Here is a 19,819-nt window from a genome sequence, read left to right as displayed (position 1 = left end):
TTGGCACGAGGATGCGTGGGGGTGTCTCCGGTTAATTTGATGATGTTAGTTGCGTGTGGTTTCGCTGCTGGCTGATCTGTGCATCTAGCCCTCTCCGTGCTCATGGCGAACTTGATCGTCTCTTTGACAACGTCTACGCTTGGCGACCAATCCTTAGGGTCGGACGCGCGCTTTCCTCCCAGGAAGTATGACAGATTTCCTCTCCGCGTTTCCGTCTGTTGGAGCATCCGAGTCCGCTGTGCCGTCCACTGTGTGCATCGAAAGAGAAAATGCTCTACCGTTTCTGCAGATTGCCCGCAAGCGCATAGCGCCGCGGCGGTTGCGCCGATCTGGTAGAGGTACCAGTTCAGCCTTGCCATTCCGGTGCGTAGTTGCGCTAGAATGCTGGCTTCTTTCCAGGCCAGTCCGTCATACAGCTTGCGTGTGTGGTTTCCCGGCAGGGCTATGTCGATCTTCTTCGAATATGCTCCTACGTTGTCGGGCAAGGCTCCGTGCTTCTGTCGCACGCTCTGTAAAGCGATCCTAAGTGCCGTCGAGTAGGCTCTGGCCGGCCGTTTTTGTGGTGTCTTGTTTACTTGGGTACTTTCCTTTGCTGCTGCTTTTGGCCGCTTGCGCCAGGTCTGACTCTATCGATGATGGAAGCCAGAAGAGAGTGACTCTTGTTGCCTCGTCTCTGCAGAGCTTGCACGCTGGCATATAGTTGTCGGATCTCTTGTTGGCCTGACTGCTGCCGCGGGTTGTGCATCACCAACACTGCCGCTTGTTGCGGGTGAAGACGTGGATGGCCCGGTACTCGAGTCTCTCTGGGAGAGACTTGACCGCTTCTGCCAGTGCCGCTAGCTCTGCTACATACGGGTTCTGCTCCGTTCTCTGACCGAACGTACGCGAGGCCGTCACGACGCCACCGCCCCCTCTGAAAGATGCGGGCAGCGTCGTCGCCGTTCCAAAGCCCACAACCTCGTTCCTTGCTGAGCTCCCTGTCGCTATCCTCACTGCCCATCCAGACCGGATTGCCTCAGAGGCCTTGACCGTGTCGTCGTCGACTACTGTATCAATACGACGTTCCCAAGGAGCGATCGAATACCCTTCGATAGTCTCCAGCTTGTCAAGGGGTAGGTCGCGATAGGCCTCCGCCATCAACTGGAAGGGTGACGGAAACCGTCTAAAGGCCACCGCCCGCAGACGTCGAAGCGGATGGGTCTTGGGAAGGCTTCGCAGCCGTACCCAGAATGTCGTTGATTTTCTGTCGTACCTCTCTTGCGCCGATTGTATGCTTGCCTCCGCTTCAGCGACCGCCGTGGCCACCGTGTTGAAGGTTCCCACGATCGCTTGGGCGCCAATCCTCTGCACTCGGTTGATCACCCTCATCTGCGCTGCTCGACACCTGTACCTCCAGACGTTCGACGCGTAGTCCATCGTCGGTGCTACGGCCGCCACGAAAAGCTGTCTGGCCGTCGCCGGAGACAGGCCTTTGAGCCGTTTGAGCCCCAGCACGGCCTCCAGCCCTTTTGTCGTCGCGTCTGCGATGTGCTTTTCGAAACGGAGTTTCGTGTCCATCATCACTCCCAATACTTTGACGTGGTCCTTTGCTCGGACAGTGTCACCTTTGATGACGAAGCTGGTTGAGTCCGCCGGCAGCCTCCAGTTGCGCGTGAAGTGGATGATGGCCGTCTTGTCCGTCTCGAACGTCGCCCCGCTTCGTCGTTCCCACGCGAGTGCTCGATCGATAATATCTTGGATGCCCTGACGGTTTGCTTCGCGCGATCGGCCTGTGACCCACGCGTGTAGTCATCGACGAAGGCCAGCGCGCCCCCGTTCTCGTCGATTTGGTGCTGTACGAGATCGGCGTTGAAGAAGAGGAAGAGCACGGGCGAAAGCGGCGAACCCTGAGGCAGTCCGGCTTGTGGTAGCGGACGAGCCTCGGACTCGTGACCGTTAACCAGGATGCTTGCCGTTCTATGGGAGCAGAAGGCGTCCACCCATCTCACCAGCTTGTCCGGGATCCCCCGCGCTCTGAGTCTTTGAAGTAGTCTCTCTTTGTACACACCATTGTATGCTCCCTTGACATCGAAGCTGACCAGACTGACCACCTTTCTCTTTCTCCACGCTCTGTAGATGTACTCCTGCAGCAGTACCAGCGCCTGCTCTGCCGACCTCTGCTTGCGAGCGCCAAAGTGGCTCGTGGGAAGGAGGCCGAACGTCTCGACAGCGTGCGAGATACGTTCTGCCAGGACCGACTCCAGCACTTTTCCGAGCGTCGAGAGAAGCGAGATCGGTCGCCAGGCCTTCGCTATACCGTAGTCGCTTTTGTTTGGCTTCTTCAGCGGGATGATCTTTGCGTGTCGCCACTGCCTCGGCAACACCCTTCATCCAGTGAGGTCTGGAAGAGTGTAAGCACCCTCTCCTTCACCACTGGCCACGTGTGCTTCCACACTGCCACCGGCAGACCGTCCTCTCCGGGTGCTTTCCACGACTTTGCCGCAAAGAGCTGTCTCTCTACTTCTCCCAGTGTGAGGTTAGGGAAGGGTACCGGCGATCGTTGTGGCCGATCCCCCTCCTCCTCGATCATGCTGGGGAGAGGAGGGAAAAATGTGGAGAGCAGCTCTTCGGCCTGTTCTGCGGCGTCTCCCGTTTGGGAACCATCCGCCCTTTTAAGTTGAGGTATCTTGTCGAAAGATGCCCCTTTACTGGCGTCGAGATACTTCGCGGCCTTCCAGATATTGGCGTCGTCGGCCAGAAAGTCCTCCCAATGGCTCTTCTTCTGTTGTCGGATGGCATCGTGATATTGCTTGGCTGCCGAGCGTGCGCGTTGCTCCAGTTCAGGTTGACTGTTACCTGCCCTTCTCTCCGCTCTCGCCCGGTTTCTCCAGTGGGTATGGATCTGCCGGAGCTGGGTGAGGTCAGCCGTCCACCATCTCTTTGCATACGGTGATGGCTTGGCCGTAGGTGTCAGTGCCTCTACTGCCTCGCACACCACAGACATCAGTCGATCCGTCTGTTGCTGCACCGTACCTCCTGTTGGCATTCGCCCTAGGTTTGCTTCTACTCTCTCATTGATTTGCTTCCATGGGGCGTTCTTGAGGAGGAGCCGTGGCCGGCTTTCCATCTCAGGCGCGGCGATGTCGAAGGTCGTCTCGATCGCCCGGTGGTCCGACCCGTGGTCCGTCTCGTGCAGGCCGCATCGTACCACCGTTCTTGCTAGCTCTTCGGACGCGAGGGATAGGTCGATCGTCGTTGCCGCATCGTTCTTCTCCCACGTCTTCGTGCCACGCGGAAGGAGGCTGCGGAGCGAGTACTCGCTCATTAGATCGATGATCGGGTCCGCCTCGCCCTGCCGGCCCTCCGACACATCGTCACCTCCCCACAGGTAGTCGTGGCAGTTGAAGTCTCCTACCAGAACCACGTCCACCCTCTCCCCTGTTCCTCCTCGGACATTCGTGATAGCTTGTCTCAGCAGGTCGCACGCCTGCCGCAGCATCTCCGGCCTCTGCACCGGCACGTACACCGACGCCACTATCAGTCTTCGATCCGGAAGCCGGACGATGGCCGCAGTGATATCCGAGGACGCTATCGGCAGCTGCTCTGTCTCTACGTCTCTGTTCACCCAAAGCAAACTCCTGATTCCCCATCTTCCTTCGTCCCTCCACTCCGTTGGTACCATCCTCGTCCACCTGCTATTGCCCATCGGAACCGTAATGACCTTACCTTCTATCCTCCGCGCCCATGGCTCCTGCACCGCTATGGCCGTGAAGTCGCGCAACGCCTCATCATTCATCAGACTTTCGTGCACTGCAGCCTGTTTCCTCACGTTGAGCTGAAGGATCTGGACCTTCCTACTCATGGGAACGCGGATACAGCTTCGGACAGTTCTTGCTGAACGACTCGTGCGGTCCGCCACAGGGCACACATGTCACGATCGTCTCACGGCATTCAGAGTGGTGGTGGCCTACCTTGGCGCATCGTCCACACACCCGGGGGTTTACGCACTGGTACGCCTTGTGCTTCGTGATCTGCTGGCAGTTGTAGCACTGCTGGGGGCGCGGCCGCCGTTCAAACGCCATCGTCGTGCCGGACTCTCCTCCAACGTGGAAGAAGCCCTCGGAGATCAGTCTACGCGCATCACCGGCCTTGGTCACGAACACGACCATGGACCCATACGCCTTGGGTATCTCTTTCTTGCTAAGCCAAGAAATCTTGGCAACCGTGGTCTCGTTTTCTCGGCTAAGTGCCTCCGCCGCTTCAGCCCTGACATTGCCCTTCTCATCCAGTACCTCAATTCGCTTCACGTTGTCGATCTTCACGGGATAGAGTTCGTCTCGTAGCACGCGTGCTCCACGGCCGAAGCTCTTCTCCGCGATCTGCTTGACATACCTATGCTCCGCATCGTCGCGACAAATGATCCGGATCCTATCCGCGTTCCTTGGGTCTACCGTGACGGCCAGACACCGCCAGCTACCCTGTCCGTCCAACGCGCGCATCTCCTTTTCCACCGCAGCCCGGATCCGGCCTGGGTTGAGCTTGTCGCTGCCTTCTTCAACTCTTGATGTATCGATCGTACAGAAGGGGTCGCTGCGGCTCGGCAGCGTCGCGTTGCCCGCCGTGGCTACCCGCGAGTCGCGACCTTGCCCACCTAAGCCGCTTCGCGCGACGTCCGCGTAGGACACACTTGGGCTGTTCCGCGTCGCAGCAACTGTTGCGAGTGCTTCGAGGTTTTCGTTCGTCTTGGCGCTTTCGTCCTCCACGCGTTCTTTCATCGCTTGCAGCTCTCCTTTGACGGCCTGTAGCTCGCTCTTGACTGTTTGCAGCTCCGAAGTGACCACGCGAAGCTCTGCCTCAACGTTTTTATTCCGTGCTTCCGACTTCTTCCACGCATCGAACATGATCTTGACCGCTGTGTGTAGCTCTTTGACCTGCTTGCCCATCGTCAGGAGCAGCCCTTTGTCGTCATCCTCTATGGGTTTCGCGCGTTCCTTGGCCAGGGTTGTGGCTCGCTTGGTCGTCGTCCGCCGGCCACCACCAGCAACCTCCGTCGCTCCGTCGGTCGCATTGTCGATTATCTCTTGATGAGTCTGGTTCAGTTGGGCTTTCGCGGATGGCTTTCGCACCCTTCGTGATGGCAGGTCCTCGTCGCTCGCTGCCACCGCCTCCCTCGCAACGGTGATGGACGTCGAATCTGGCTCGAGATCCATCGCGTCGGGACGTGCGCAGAGACGCCACGCGGTAGATCGTGCTAGTGCCACGTAGCGCGTTTCGGAGCTTCTCGACAGCGCTCAACCCAACAACGTCGAATGATTCTTCACACAATCAAATATCGAAAATTCCCCAATCCTCTGATCAATACTACAGTAGAAGTCGAATTTGGTTTCCGTCTTTCTTTGTCGTTGAACAGAAACGCTATATGCCATATAGTAGAGTGAGGAGACAGCAGCCGAAAGAAAGTTTAGTGCTCCTCTCTCGCCCCATCCACAATCTGACGTCCCCATTCTTAGTACCACTTCATTGGCTGACTGAATTTCTAAGCAACACTAACTATCAATACTGTCGTTCTGCCAACCACTGCAGGTATCTTGGCCTTCTCCGTTTGCTACACAATGGGCAATGGCCGATTTACCGAAGCAAAAGAAGAGCGGAGAGCAGAGTTACCTGCCGTCACGATTACCATTCCCAAGAGGACCCAGGGTGCAGAACTATCGCAGTAGTGGCGTGATCTCCAGATTGGCTTTTAGCCCTGTATCATTGAATCAAGTCGACGATTGCACCTATTCCCACCGACTAGGAGACCTTCCACCACATACAGGCGAGATTTGCACGATTCAAAGACACGATAGGGACCTGACCTCCACCCAATTTCCAAAGCCGGAACCTAAAGGATACAGAGACCAATTGGCCGAGTCAACCGAGCATCACGGTTGGGAAGATGATAGACTCAATTATATAGAGGTTCTCGCTTGGATGGAACAGACGAAGGGTTTACGTCACAAGCAACAGCCAGACACCAAGACGTCGAAACTGGTCGGCTCACCTAAGTGGAAACGTGGAATAGATTTGAGTGCCATTGAAAGGCTACCAGATTACATACAGTAGATGGCAACAAGAAGCGCTCGACTTGTTTCGGTACTATAAGCCAAACATGATGCTAGACTTTGTACTGCTCATTCAAGCTGGTACTGTGATTATTCAGAGCCAGTCGCTGATGCGTCAGGTAAGTGAACGCGTCTGCGCCTCCCAGCACAAAAACCGAGTCCAGATTAGTCGTCGCTCTGTAGATCTCCCTCTAATGTGACCGGGATCAAAGGGGAACCTGATGCCACAAAGATTTGCTTGACGAAGGTTTGTTTTTGCTTCTACGGAAGGAAGGAGAGGCAGGTGAGTTCACAAGGCCAGTGACTAGCCCAAGTCTGGCTCTCAAGGTGGGCAATGGGAAAAGGAGAGAGGAATGGCGCCAACGTGTACCTTGTTTGCACGGATTTATTGAATTAAAGTTGGTTCAACTGGGCTGATATCACTTGGCCTGATCAAAAGTAGAAGGCTGTCGGTTACATTTACAATCAAGCGAGAGGCCGGCGTGATTGACGCAAGCCCGTCCTAGAAGCCGGCAAATCTACACCGGTGCTGGCTCCTATTCTTTCGTTCCCCATCGTAAGCCTTGCTAATTTGAGAAAAGCCTCCTGTTCTTTTGCCTTGTCTGTTTTAGTCTTGTCTTCAGTCCTTCCAACCTCAGCATTGTTGGAAAGCGGTTGGTTTTGGACCTGATTCGAATCTTGCTCAACGTGGTCCCATCTTAGGCCATGTCGGCGAGTCTGTTCCTTCTTGATGTTCTCTTGTAGCTCATTTGATGTATCCAGTTGAACGGTATACATGGGATTTCCGTTCTCCCCAGCAGATGGAGACATACCACCTGGCTTATAAAGGGGAATAGAGCGGCAGGCAGAGACCAGAGCACAGTGGAATCTGTTGCTCCGCTGAGAGCGGAGTTTATCGTCTGACCAGTTGTTGCGATGGGTGAAGGCAATTCTCAGCTCCATTTTGTTGAGCTCATGGAGACTGGCAACGTTCAATCCTAATGTCTCTGGGACATAGTCTCTAGAGTTCTGGGCTAGAAACTCCTCTAGTATGCCTCTTAGACGCATGATATCCGTAAAACTGGTCCTGAAGTCCACGAACAAAGACATTCCTTGACGGTTGATGCCGGATCTGGTGTAGTTCTCCACTCGTTTTTGAGTGAGTTGTTCATTGGAGATTTGCAAATCGCAGTTGTTGTCAAGTCGTCTGAAAACCGTGTAGAGAAGAGACTGGCGTTTTACCGTACATGCAATGCCTGCAGTTGCACCAGCGTTACAGACGTTGATGACGTCGCCGATATCGTAGGGGTGGTCAAAGAAAACAAAGACGATGCCAACAAGAAGATGATGGAATGTCCGACCAACGGCGAATGAGAGACCGATAGCCAAAGAAGACAAGACACTCTGAATTTCCTTCATCGCTGGTACGTACGCAATCACTGTCCCAGTCGTCAGAGACATCTTTTGAGGGACGAACTGAGGGACTTACTGATGAAGAATATCATGACCGCGGCAATGATAAAAAGACAAAACCAATCGAAAGTATTAATACAATGATCCATATTGTTGATGTTGTGGTATATGTCCTGGCGCGTTTTGCCTGCTTCTCGAACGATCGCCGTGAACTCCTCAAGGCGGATATCGTGGCCTTGACCGTCGTTCAAGGTGGCGAAGATTTTGGTGGCTTCCGAAGCACGGTGAGGACCAAGGATGTCTTTGATATCACCCAGAGTCAAGCCAAACTTGTCTTGAGTAACACAGGAAAACCAGATCCGTCTTGCAAGTGCAGTCGCCGAGTCTTCATTCCCCCAAGCACGCTCTATAATAGCATAGGTACTTGCTGGACGCATCCAGTGGGCATGAGGGTCATCTGAAATAAAATTTCCGAATAGTCCAACAAGCTTGTAGCCATCAAGGCCGAGTCGAGCAAGGTAGCTTGAAACCCTCATTCGCTCTTGTTTATGGCTTCCGCCGTTGGCATTGCGGATGATCATATCTTCCTCGTCGAATGTGCCACGATGGAATGGGTGAAGGTATGTAGACGCGTCGTAAAGTGTGATCAGGGCGTTCTGGAGATCTTTCGTACGAGTAAGCTTGAAGTGATTTGCTCGATAGTGGTAGTGTACGGAAATGTAGGATATTAAAATCTTCTCGACAAAATAGAAGGCCACCCAAAGAGTAGCTTGTTCCAAAATATCGGCTACAACATCGTCCCAACCAAATGTGTTTGGATCCTTATTGACGTTTACAGCAAGGAGCTCATTTGTGTTGATGCACTGGAATGACAGCAATCGTTAACACCGCCACGGAGACTGCGTTTGGATGAATATGACTTACAGCGGCAAAGAAGATAAAGGTTACAATAGTTGTGCCTAGAAAGCAAATCGGGCGACGCATGAACTTCAGGATTCTCCAGTACCGCTGATGGGAAGAGTTGATGTATCTAGGTAAATTTATCTTAAGCGCCTGGCCATGTATTTCGTGGTAACTCGTGAACTGACCTAGCAAGAAACCTAAAGAGATATGGCAAGCCGAGTCCCAGAAGGTCAAAGAAAACGGCTGCCACCCAGGTTACCTCCAACCATAAGCTGATGTAATAGACCAGGTTGCGATATTGTTTGTCCTGAATTGACTGTGGTGTGGAGCCGTCGGCGAAATCTGCATCATTGCTCAATGTAATGAGAGGAATAAGAAATGCAACGAAGATGACGATGACAATTATACAGTATCGAACGGCCCACCATACAAGACGTTTCCGGTACTGAGCTATAATAACGGGTGGCAGCGGCAATGGTGGCGCCTCGCTGTTCTCAGGGGTCTGATGTCCCTCTGCCGCTGACGAAGCCTTCATTTCTACCCAATTCTTCTTGGTGTGGTGCTCTGGAGAGGCTTGGTCAGATTGAGGGGGGAAAATGGGAGATTGAGGATGTATAGCAGCGGTAAAGCCGGGGGATGTTGAGGGAGACGCCAGAGGAAGCCGGGTATCCGAGGCCATACGTTCTACCTGCTCACTTGGAAGTCGCTTTCGATAGCTGGGAAGCAAACTACCACCAGAACCAAACTCCATTTTGCAGTTCAGTAAGTCCACGGATATCTCGCAGCAAAAAATACAGGTGATTCTAAGCATTTTATGAAGTGACGGCCCCCTCTTTTGTGAAATATATCTGCCTGATCTTGGGTCCTCGTTATTCACAGGGCTCAAGCCAACGGTCGAGACTACTCTAGTCAGAAGTTTAAAAGGTAGTCTTGGCATGCTCCATATACAGCCACTGGCAGAACACAGGCGAGGGAAGAATATGAAAGGGGCGTCGAGGTCACCCTCCCGAAATACACGCTGCTCACATTTGTACTTTTTCGGGGGCTTCAGCACTTAGCGCACTGATTTGTGGAATGGTAGTGCTGACGAGCGCCGATTAGCGGCGGCACCAAGGTCCTGCATCTCCACATCTTCTAAGATAAAGTAGCCCCTCGTTAGTGGAAGGAGCGATAGTCAAGCGCGGCTGGGAGCTATGGATCAGCGAACGCTTCGTGCTAGTAAAACCGGGCTGAATTCGGGGTGGTTGATGATTGTATCTCAATTTCCCTTCACACTGGGCCTCACATGTACCTAGTATCAAAATGATCCCCTTCAGTCCTTGTCCATACACAACCTCTTGCTGTGATTATCCCCTCTTTGATGTGTTTCATGCCTTGTCAAAGGTATGGGTCGAGCGGCAGAAGGGCGTTGTACGTACCCATATCAAACCTAGACTACGAAATTCTCAAGTATTGCTCTAGTCATAGCTGAATAAGATCGGCAGCAAGTCAACGCCTGATAGGTGAGCCGAAAACAAGGAGTACGTATCGTTCACGAAACACTCGACACGGATTCAAAGGAATCTGGAATATCTCGACCTTCACATTGCTTCAAGTTTTTCCAGGAACATTCACTTGCATAACAATTAGAGGAGAACTCCAGTTCAGCAAATGAATTGTCTCTGAAAATCAGAAGGATAGCTTGGAGTCAATCCATCTACACTGTAGATACCTTCCTTGGTGGAACCTCAAAGTACTTAGTATACCAATCATTCACCTGGAGTTGCCGCAAGTCTCCAGGCTCTGTAGGCCTCGCCAGGAAAATTTCAAGAGCCCAGCCTGAGTGAAGCGATAACCGGGAAAATCTGTATCAAAATCTAAGGCGAGGACGGAAATATTAGAAACCAGGTTTCTAAAGGGGTAGGGCGTTGGAATAGGTCCTACGCGGGCCGCGGCAGAATATGAGTGCCAACCCGGATCCGACCAACCGGGTCTAGCCTGTAACGGCGCTGATCTGAGTCGCGTTTTGGAGTCCTTGCTTGTTAAGTGGAACCATACGTTTACGAGATCTTCTTAAATATCTGAGGCCCTCAAGAGCTGTGTGAGCTGAGTGTTTATGTAGATGATCTTCTCGTTGAAGTGTTTTCCTGATGGAAAAATGAAGTTCTTACTTGGTGTCTCTCCATATGAAGCAGCGTTTGAACGTCACGAATCGCAAATTCAGTAAGCGTTCTGGTGCACAAGCTAGTAGAACTGCTTTCAAAATCAAGTTTGTTGAGTCAGCAAGCTAATTTCTCGTCTATCGAGGATGGTTGAGATATGCCGAAGAGGCCCAACTCCTCGCGCCGACGTAATGTCATTTTGCAGTTAGTACTAAGCCTCCTCACTAAACCGTGCCGTAATAAATATTACGGAAATCTGAATAGACTTTTCGGCGACTAACCATTGCTTGCGCAATCGGAAATCCCCCACAACGAAAGTATACCGAGAGAATTACAATAGGTATCACACATATGGCGAAGGACAAGAATAACATTCTTCGTTGGTGCATCTGAGTTCGAGATAAGGTGAAGTTCCTCGGCATGACTAGGAGGCTGATGCTTTATGCTCACTGATCTATCTCAGGAACACGTCAAGTAACAATGCCGAAACTTTGATGAGAATGAGTTAAACACAACGCGAGCGCTTTGACCTCTGTATCCCATGAGACCGATCTTGCGTTTATGTATGTGTCGGAGTTTGCTACCGCGGAGTCGTCGCCGGGCACCCGGGGTCCGGAACCCCAGATTGGGGGCCAAATTTCAGTTGGGGCAATGGTGGTTGGGTTCTTTCACGTGCCATCTTGAATAATCACACCCCCAATTTTCGTCAGGTTGCGCAATGATGGCGTGCGAATTCGTGTTAAGAACAGGACGGGCATTTGGTGAGGCCTGTGACCAAAATTCACGTTTTGAAACACAATTACGCCATGAGAGACACACCTCACAAGACAAAATGTACCCGCATTCTTATCAAGCATCAATATCCGTGGACACGCGCCCGAGGCTGATGATACCTTCCAGGCCCCCTGTTAAACGCGTATCTTTCCCGCGAAGCCGGACAGCCGAACCATGTCAACAGGATATGTCGCTATTGCTTGACTTCATTGGTGAACAACGTTATCTTGATACTCATTATATATCCAAGTGAAGTTCCACGAAGACTGTCAACTTGGCTCCGTTACATTTGGTTTGCGCGCCCCCACTGTCTAGTTCAGTAACAACCCAACTAGCACTCTTATATTGTCTCAATCCAGCGACACCCCTCAACGATATGAGTAGCCACGACGACCCAGAGTTGCAGTCGCTGATCCCATTTACGCCGCAACACTTGTCGTCTACTGAAAGCTCAGATACCAAGCAGCTCGTAACCGGAACTGATGAGCCGAATGAAGCAGATTTTGTGACTGGGCCGACGTATCCATCACGCTCAATTGAAGACGATGTGCTTCCAGAGACATCGACACTCGGCCGCACGTTGACGTGGCAAAGCGCCTACATTCTTGTCATCTCAAGAGTGATAGGCAGCGGTATCTTTGCTACTCCGGGCGCAATCCTGCGCTCGGTTGGGAGCCCCGGTCTGTCACTCTCGCTTTGGATTGTTGGCGCAATAATTGCTGCATGCGGATTGATGATCTCCTTAGAGTTTGGCTCGATGCTGCCACGGTCTGGGGGAGACAAAGTATACCTAGAATTCACATATCGTCGACCTCGATTCCTAGCATCGACGCTTATCGCCATCCAAGCCGTTCTTCTGGGATTTACAGCGAGCAATTGCATAGTTTTTAGCGAATATCTGTTATTTGCACTGGGCGGCGACAACCCCAGTGATCTCCTTCGAAAAGGTATTGCAGTTGGACTCCTCACATTCGTTACCCTAATCCATGGTTGTTTCCCACGCTTCGGTATCAGGCTGCAAAACTTTCTAGGTTGGATCAAGGTTGCCTTGATTGTCTTCATGATATTCTCAGGTCTCTACGTTGTCTTGTTCCGACCAACGGAAGAATCTGCCCAGAAAACTACTGGAGTGCTCGGATGGAGAGACCTGTGGGAAAACACCAGTTGGAATTGGGGTGTAATTGCTACATCCCTTTTCAAAGTCTTCTATTCATACGCAGGGCTTGACAACGCCAACTACGTCCTAAATGAGGTCAAAGACCCAGTTCGGACCTTGCGATCTGTGACGATGTCGGCATTGATCACCGCGTGCGGACTTTACGCACTTATCAATATAGCATACTTTCTTGTCATTCCCATCGATGAGATAAAGCAGAGCGGCGAGCTGATAGCGGCCCTTTTCTTTGAACGAATCTTTGGTGAGAGAGTTGGCAAAACTATTCTTCCTCTGGCAGTTGCTCTGAGTGCAGGAGCTAATGTTCTCGTCGTTGCCTTTTCTGCGGTATGATCTCTCCTTGTTGTCAGCTTGTTGCGGATGCTGTACTTATACGATGACTTTAGGCGCGTACAAAACAAGAGATTGCCCGACAAGGCTTTCTCCCGTTTTCGGACATTCTGTCATCCACAAAACCCTTCAACTCCCCTCTAGGCGGGCTCTTTGTTCACTACATTCCATCATTTCTAGTCATTGCGTTGCCGCCATCCAGGGACGTTTATTCGTTTATCCTAGAGGTTGAGGGCTATCCAGGGCAAATTCTAGCGTTGGCAGTTGGAGTAGGGCTTTTGTGGCTACGTGTCAGACGTCCCGATATTAAACGTCCATTCAAGGCATTTATTCCGGCTGTGATCTTACGAATCGGCCTAAGCATAGCCCTACTTGCAGCGCCTTTTTTCCCGCCAGATATAAAGCCGCCAAACGGATTGTTTTACGCCACGTATGCAATTATTGGTGTGAGCATGTAAGTGAGACTTCCGACCAGACCGTAGATCTTTGTGGACTGATGCTGCAGTCCACCAGCCTGACAGCTGGAGTGATATATTGGTACGTCTGGACAGTCATTCTGCCACGTTGGGGAGGTTATAAGATTGAGGAAAAGGAAGAGATCCTGAGTGATGGAACAACCATTACAAGACTTGTCCATACAAACATTTAGAAGCCGATCGAGTACCACACATTTGTAACATGCAGCTTTTCGGTTCTCTTCCAGTGGCATCCTCTTTTTATTTATAGCGTAAATCTCTAAAATTCAGGCCCATACTCGTAATCGCATTTCCCTCGCGCATCCAAATGGTGATTCAACTAGGTGCCTTATGATTTAGTATCGATTCCAACGTTTGCTTGGAAGTCACTTTCGAAATATTTCAACGCCCGCTAGTCTCTCTCCCTAGCAATGGCTAAAAAGTCTCTTCACAGCAGATGGAGTGCGGTGGCAAGGATCTGTGATTATCAATGCGGACCATTATAACGATGACACCATTCTACTCCGCAACCATAACTTGGGCCGAGGCACGTTCGACCGAGCTTCATTGGGGCGATGCCCATGCGGATTTGAAATCACAACCGCATGGGTGTCATATTATCTCTCTCACAGTCAAAGCTTGAACCAATAGGTCCTGGAGTACGGTCACACCAAGTGTTTCGATTGGGGTTGATTATCAATCCACACATTGCCCATGGCCGGACAAATATCGCGTGCCAGGGAAGACCGTGTGGATCTAGGTTAGAATGAACCTCAAGTGTGGCTCGTCGAAAATGATTTATAGTTGGAGCTTTGCTGCACCTTTTGAGCCTACCATATTGTTGGTATTGATTTATCCCTATGACCCCAGTGCCACTACAAACTTTTAGTACTTAGGAGCGAGCATGGCAGCAGTAGAGGTTCAGAACGTCCCCTTTTCCGCAGGGCTGGGCTCTCCTCAGTACGCTCAACGCCACAGCGCGAATGATCTGCGCGAGTCGAATCAAAGACGCAAGGGAGTGGAAGCAACATTGAACTACCACAAAGATAACGAGGATGGATCACCTCCACATCCTACATACGTTGACAGGCCAGAAACGTATGACCGGCCATTTGAATCCCACTCTGTGACGATCAGCGACCTCACAGGCGATGAAGAGGAATTTTCTCTCGATAGAAATGGGTTTCAGATTCACCACAGCCGGTCGACTGAAAAGCAGTTTCAAGACGATGATCAGATCAGGTCGTCTTACTACGCCGAAGTTGAAGAACTTCTCAAAGCCGTGTGAGTATGGTATCCTCGAAAAGACTTCACGGGACCAATCCTATCTTGCCGTCGTTTCAGCTCATAAGTTATATGTAGGACGGGTGCTAGTCGCGTTTTTATCTTTGACCACACTATTCGTCGGCAGCTACCTGGCACAGCAGCACAAGGACGAGCAGCTCGCGGACCCGTGCAGAGAGTTCATATTGATCAATCTTACAAGGCCGCTCTTTCCCGTGTTCCCCACCACCTCCCAGATGATGCCCATAAGTTGCTCAAAGGTCGAGTGCAAATCATCAACGTTTGGAGGCCCATCAGAACAGTTCAACGAGATCCACTCGCCATTGCGGACGCCAGGTCTGTCGCCGACTCGGACCTAGTCATAACCGAATTGATTTACCCTGATCGGCGAGGAGAAACGTACGCAGTGAGACACAGCAACGCTCACAAGTGGTACTACAAAGATCGTCTCACACCGAACGAAGTAATTCTCATCAAGTGTTTCGACAGCAAGACGGACGGAAGAGCTAGAAGAGTCCCCCACACTGCTTTCGTTGATCCAACAGCAAGTTCGGATGCACCACCAAGAGAAAGCATAGAGGTTCGAGCTCTCGTTTTCCATCCGGAAGACCAAGTATAGGCCACAAATCTCAGCGTGTCTCTCTTTTTCATTTGAGGTGCGAATGCAAGGTGATGATGGATTTTCCTGTTTAAAGAAGCTTCATGTCGGGAACGATGATCAGGACGTGTGACAATCCCTGTCATTATTGTAGCAAAGAAGTAATATCACTTGCAATTCATCCTATACAGTCAAATCAGTCTGCTGGTAGTATATTCAGCAGCGAAGTGAAAAGACTCGAATAATCATGTCTATTTTACTCTTTGGTACTTACTATGCATTTGGACTTTGTGTTTTGAACCGACCCGCCATGGCCGTTCTGGTAGCTGAGTATACATATCAATGGACTTTAGAACTTCCTCGCCAAGGTTTAGACAGAAACCCCGAATCTGGAAACGATGCACTTCAATTTGATATCTTGACCAACTATCAACTATTCAATGGCGGCCGTTGGTTACGTACTCTGCAGCATCTCTGGGACTCACCACGTCAGACTCAGCAAGGGTCTCGTCCAACTTCTTACCCTTCTTCTTCTTTTTCTTGTCTTTCTTCGAGGTCGATGTTAGACTGTTTCCTAGGGCTGATTCCAAGGTCAACTCCCCGCTCAGGTCCACTTCTGGCTCGGCCGTGTCCGACCAAGGAACAGGAACTGGCTTGGAGGCAACCGTGGGTACAATCCGAGGCGACGGTTGAGACTCGCTTGGATTGACAGAAATCGAGTAATCGCAGCAAATTTCAATCAAGCTCTTGACTAAGAGCTTAGAGTACGTTGTTGCGTTGTCGAAACACCCTAGGAGACCGGCTTTGTTCAAAGAAGATGAGTCTTCGAATAGGTGACGGATGCGTCGCTTAACGAATGCTGAGAACCATGGGTCATCTTCACCGAGAGATTGACAAGCATCTGAAGCCAGAGAAAGAACCTCCAGGGCAGGCAAAGTCTCAGCGGAGAGAGAAACATTTTCCTTGGCAAGCTCGGCCAGCAGTGGAATCTTGTATGCTTGCGAAGTGGCATAAACATATAGACTTGTTCCAAGATAAGTGGCATTCTTTGGCGTGTCGCTGGAGTCTTTGGCCCGCAAGGTTTGCCATGATCCCGTATGGAGAAAGTGGATGAGTACATGGCCTGCCTCATCTGGTATATGCTTCAGCCGTATTTCGCCATGGCTTCGAAGGCGGATGTTCTCAAGTTCTTGACAAAGAAGGTTGCTAGGCACCCTAAAGGGCTGACCACTCTCGAAGTAGACGTTGCATGTCGGACTTGCATAGGGGCTTTGGAGAATCGTTAGTCGAAGATGCCAGATCCCAATGTAGGATATCAGAGTAGACTTACGACACCTCGGGACCTACGTCCTGCGTATGTCCCACAGAGGTCTCTGGGATGTGATTACTCGCCTGATCAAGCGGCGAGGCTGGGGACCATCCGTTTGTGTCCATGGCTAGTGGAAAACCTACTGAATCGAGTAAGGTAGGAAGATAGAGTCCGAAGACACGGTGCTACGACGGGCTTTTAATAATCTTGCTCTTGAGTCGCGGCTCAATAATGAATACTGGCAAATATAATATGTTCCATCCCCTCCTAGAGTTTCCTCCTCATGTTTTGTCGTTGGGCTTCAAGTTTCGCCCCCTAAGAAGGCTCAGGTCGAGCTGGAGCACACCCATCAATTCCGTTGTTGTGGGTGCCACGTTGAAGCGCAGCAAGCTCTCACGACATTTTCACACCGAACCACGCAGCGATTGGTTGCCCTGGAAAGTCATTCGTCAATCAGTTGCCGTGCAATATGATGAGGCCAATAACCGTACATAGTTTATATGTATTGTACTTATTGTTGGCGAATGCATCCCGCATGCAGTAATCATGCGTTCGTTCCCAATGGCGCGTATTACGGGGAATACCCCGCGTTATTCTCACTATACCTGCAGGCTCTGTTGGCAGGAGATGCATCCTTTACACCCTCTCAGTGAGCTGCCACCTATTGGAAGCCGTGATTTCACGAGACCGGCTTCAGAGATTGATGCAAGTAACATGCCGCTTAGACGCTGTCACACACGGATTTTACACTAGGAATTGACCTTCAAGGCCTAGGCTTTATTGAGCCTGGAGGGCTGTCGTTTTTCAAGGCAAATAACTGTGGACATTCTTAGGGTATTCGCATCATGGAGGCAAAGCTAGCCTGATTCAAAGTGACTCTCATTCAAACAGTATTTAACTCATTCGGAACGGACCGACTCAGATGTGCTCACACAGGTGCGTGGAGACCAATACAAAAGCCGAAGTACCATTTATTTCGTTTTATCATAACAAAATACAGAAGGTGGGTTTTGGTATGAGAACATGAACGGCTCAATAGCGGACGCATTGCCAAATCGCTGAAGACAAGAGATAGTAGGAAGATCTACGGTAGGAGAGCATCTTTCGATTAGTCAAGGGCCCGGTACAAAAGACAGGCTCCGGACAAAATGACGAGATAGTCAAAACCTGGCCCAATGGCCGGTTAACTCCCTGTTTCCATCAATAGATGTCTCGGATCGGAATTTGTTTGACTGTTATTTATACTTTATCCGTTCTTCAAACCTTCTTAGTTTTGCCTTCGGCTGCAGAGGCTCAGCCAATTAGGCTCCGTCTCCCCCTAAATCTGCATCATTTCTGCTCGCCTTGCCTTGGCCCGCTTCACTTTTGGGGATACCATCCGAGCCAGTAAGATGTATGTGGCGTGCCTCAGGCGTGCGCACGCCGCTGGGCTGCTTCCTTGAGTGTCAAATTAGGCAAATAAGTTTCCAATGCATTGCATCCGACTATAAGCTTACTTACGTTGGAATAACTGTTCAAAATATCTGGTGTCTGAAGTTCAGGCAATTCCATTACCTTAAGTATGTTAGAGAATATGCACCAGGTTTTCAAGACACCTTTTATATTTGCCTGAAATCTAATTCCGACTCCCATGGGTTTCATTGACGCTTCAAGATAAATGTATGCTAATCAAAAGTTATTTTAATCAAAAGTTATTAACGAGAGGTCAGAAAAAGAGCAGTCGCTTTGTAGTTGGTTGGAGCATTAATGGTGCTGATAGAGGCTGTCACCCAGTTAGTACGATCAGTTTTAACGATAGATTCCACCAAAAAAGCAAAAAGTTATAAATATGAGTAACGCGAGTAGATCAAGTATTACATATAAACAGGCAGATATATTTGGTTATAAGGTACAGTTTCTACATACTATCTAGATTAATAATACGTAAAGCGCTTGTCAATCATAATAAAGTCTGCCTATCGCCCAGACATGCTTTCGGCCAACGATCATGTCCACGCTTTTGTCTCCAGGACATTGCGACTATTGCAATCCAAGTCTTATGCGATGCATTAGTCAACCACGAAGTGTGAGTGTCTCAGCTGAGTTTCGGGAGTCGAGGTCGGTGATCGGCCGGAGAAATGGAACTTCGTTATAATCGTCAAGAATGTTCAATAACAGCTATCCAATCATGGGAACTGGGTGTGGGTTATGAGGCCCGCTGTTATTGGCTTAATCATTAACGTATATAATATTCCACTCAATCACAATGTGAAGGAGGATCGAAGAGGCAGATTTCGGCTGCTTGCTCCTACGAAAATGGTATAATTACCACCTTGAAGCGTCCAAGCTTGAGCCACAACGTCCCAAATGCTGAGATCTCTTCGTGTCAATTCAAATTGAATGGTAGCGCTGTCTCCCATCTCCAATGACACCTTATCAAAGCCTCGAAGCTGTTTCGGGGGGCTATTGGGGATTGCGACGTATAACTGTACAACTTCCTCGCCAGCACGACTGCCAGTATTGTTGAATGATGCCTCAACATTCAGTATAACCTCCCACAAGGCATTAGTATTTGATGCAGCGCCTATCAAAACATTCTGCGTCTTGACCAGGAGGGAAGAGTAGGTGAATTGTGTGTACGTCAAGCCAAAGCCGAATTCAAATCTTGGCTCGATGCCTCTTTCGTCAAAGGCGCGATAGTCAACGAATACGCCTTCAGTGAAATCACACTGGGGACTGGTGGTGTTTGCCTGCCTCACACAGGGTGCGTACACTGGATAGTCGCTTTCGTTTCGCGCCAAAGTATACGGGAGCTTCCCAGAGAATGAAGCCTCACCATATAAGAGCTTAACAAGGGCTGATCCACTGTCTTGACCCGGCAGATGGGCGATGACTGTAGCCGTAACATTTGGGTGATCAATCCACTGATCGACCAGGCGAATGCCGGCTGTATGAACGACCACAATTGTGTTGGCGCACTTGTCAGCTACACTCAAGACGAGGCCATCGCTGAAATCGTCGTGCAAGCCATCTCGATCCCATCCTTCGGTTGCCATGGCGTTGATGAAAACCAGGCAGACGTCACTGGCAGCATTGACATCGGGATCTCCAGACACCAAATCCCAATTTACCCAAGTGCCATCTATTGCGGCTTTATGTTGTAGCGAACTTAAAGGCTAGAGCCCCGTCAGCTCGAAATAACCCATCTGGGAGAGTTTGATGCTTACATCGAGTAGGTATGAAGGCGCATTGGCTGCAGCACGCCCCCCACTGACAATGGTCCCCCCCTTGGCTGCCTGGTCGAAATGCCTCTCTGTTCCCAGTATAGCCTGAGCCATCTCGGGGGAGGAGTAGTATCCAAGCTCAAAAAGTTTGTCGGTATTCTTCGTCGAAGGTA

General features: G+C 50.5%; 6 protein-coding genes across 6 annotated transcripts; 3 read left to right on the top strand and 3 right to left on the bottom strand.

Moving 5' to 3' along the window:
- The first annotated feature begins 5,305 nt into the window (after window positions 1–5,305).
- BDZ83DRAFT_736481 (uncharacterized protein) lies at window positions 5,306–6,140 on the top strand. The gene is made up of 2 exons (XM_060512998.1): window positions 5,306–5,438; window positions 5,521–6,140. Exon 2 carries the CDS (start codon window positions 5,599–5,601, stop codon window positions 6,082–6,084), a length of 486 nt encoding a protein of 161 aa, XP_060357223.1. The 5' UTR covers window positions 5,306–5,438; window positions 5,521–5,598; the 3' UTR covers window positions 6,085–6,140.
- Window positions 6,141–6,548: 408 nt separating this feature from the next.
- Window positions 6,549–8,913, bottom strand: BDZ83DRAFT_595440 (putative serine/threonine-protein kinase; the record flags this gene model as incomplete). Its single annotated transcript, XM_060506795.1, has 4 exons — window positions 6,549–7,501; window positions 7,552–8,338; window positions 8,400–8,505; window positions 8,564–8,913. 4 exons carry the CDS (start codon window positions 8,911–8,913, stop codon window positions 6,549–6,551), a joined length of 2,196 nt encoding a protein of 731 aa, XP_060357222.1.
- A 2,350-nt stretch (window positions 8,914–11,263) lies between these two features.
- Window positions 11,264–13,547, top strand: BDZ83DRAFT_645092 (methionine permease). The gene is made up of 2 exons (XM_060509815.1): window positions 11,264–12,794; window positions 12,854–13,547. The coding sequence occupies exons 1-2, from the start codon at window positions 11,670–11,672 to the stop codon at window positions 13,253–13,255; spliced, it is 1,527 nt and encodes a 508-aa protein (XP_060357221.1). The 5' UTR covers window positions 11,264–11,669; the 3' UTR covers window positions 13,256–13,547.
- Window positions 13,548–14,116: 569 nt separating this feature from the next.
- On the top strand, window positions 14,117–15,318 carry BDZ83DRAFT_645087 (uncharacterized protein). Its single transcript, XM_060509814.1, has 2 exons — window positions 14,117–14,536; window positions 14,615–15,318. Exons 1-2 carry the CDS (start codon window positions 14,157–14,159, stop codon window positions 15,153–15,155), a joined length of 921 nt encoding a protein of 306 aa, XP_060357220.1. The 5' UTR covers window positions 14,117–14,156; the 3' UTR covers window positions 15,156–15,318.
- A 239-nt stretch (window positions 15,319–15,557) lies between these two features.
- BDZ83DRAFT_686492 (uncharacterized protein) lies at window positions 15,558–16,642 on the bottom strand. The gene is made up of 2 exons (XM_060511265.1): window positions 16,465–16,642; window positions 15,558–16,403 (listed from the first exon to the last, which is right to left on the bottom strand). The coding sequence occupies exons 1-2, from the start codon at window positions 16,566–16,568 to the stop codon at window positions 15,572–15,574; spliced, it is 936 nt and encodes a 311-aa protein (XP_060357219.1). The 5' UTR covers window positions 16,569–16,642; the 3' UTR covers window positions 15,558–15,571.
- A 2,041-nt stretch (window positions 16,643–18,683) lies between these two features.
- BDZ83DRAFT_595450 (glycoside hydrolase family 3 C-terminal domain-containing protein) lies at window positions 18,684–19,811 on the bottom strand (the record flags this gene model as incomplete). The annotated part of the gene is made up of 2 exons (XM_060506796.1): window positions 18,684–19,598; window positions 19,650–19,811. Coding segments are annotated over 2 exons (1,077 nt in total), but the record flags the coding sequence as incomplete, so codon positions are not given.
- Window positions 19,812–19,819: the final 8 nt, after the last annotated feature.

This window comes from Colletotrichum acutatum (assembly GCF_030867785.1).
Source record: "Colletotrichum acutatum strain CBS 112980 chromosome Unknown BDZ83scaffold_293, whole genome shotgun sequence".
Lineage (NCBI taxonomy): Eukaryota > Fungi > Ascomycota > Sordariomycetes > Glomerellales > Glomerellaceae > Colletotrichum > Colletotrichum acutatum.
Note: the sequence above shows the minus strand (reverse complement) of the source record. Positions and strands in the feature narration are given on the sequence as shown.

Bases quoted from the DNA above. Each gene is read 5' to 3' on its own strand.
- BDZ83DRAFT_736481 (XM_060512998.1), top strand. From the start codon at position 5,599: ATGGCCGATTTACCGAAGCAAAAGAAGAGCGGAGAGCAGAGTTACCTG.
- BDZ83DRAFT_686492 (XM_060511265.1), bottom strand. From the start codon at position 16,568: ATGGACACAAACGGATGGTCCCCAGCCTCGCCGCTTGATCAGGCGAGT. The intron at 16,404-16,464 runs GTAAGTCTACTC...GATTCTCCAAAG, and splicing joins GACGTAGGTCCCGAGGTGTC to CCCCTATGCAAGTCCGACAT.
- BDZ83DRAFT_645092 (XM_060509815.1), top strand. From the start codon at position 11,670: ATGAGTAGCCACGACGACCCAGAGTTGCAGTCGCTGATCCCATTTACG. The intron at 12,795-12,853 runs GTATGATCTCTC...CGATGACTTTAG, and splicing joins TCGTCGTTGCCTTTTCTGCG to GCGCGTACAAAACAAGAGAT.
- BDZ83DRAFT_645087 (XM_060509814.1), top strand. From the start codon at position 14,157: ATGGCAGCAGTAGAGGTTCAGAACGTCCCCTTTTCCGCAGGGCTGGGC. The intron at 14,537-14,614 runs GTGAGTATGGTA...AGTTATATGTAG, and splicing joins GAAGAACTTCTCAAAGCCGT to GACGGGTGCTAGTCGCGTTT.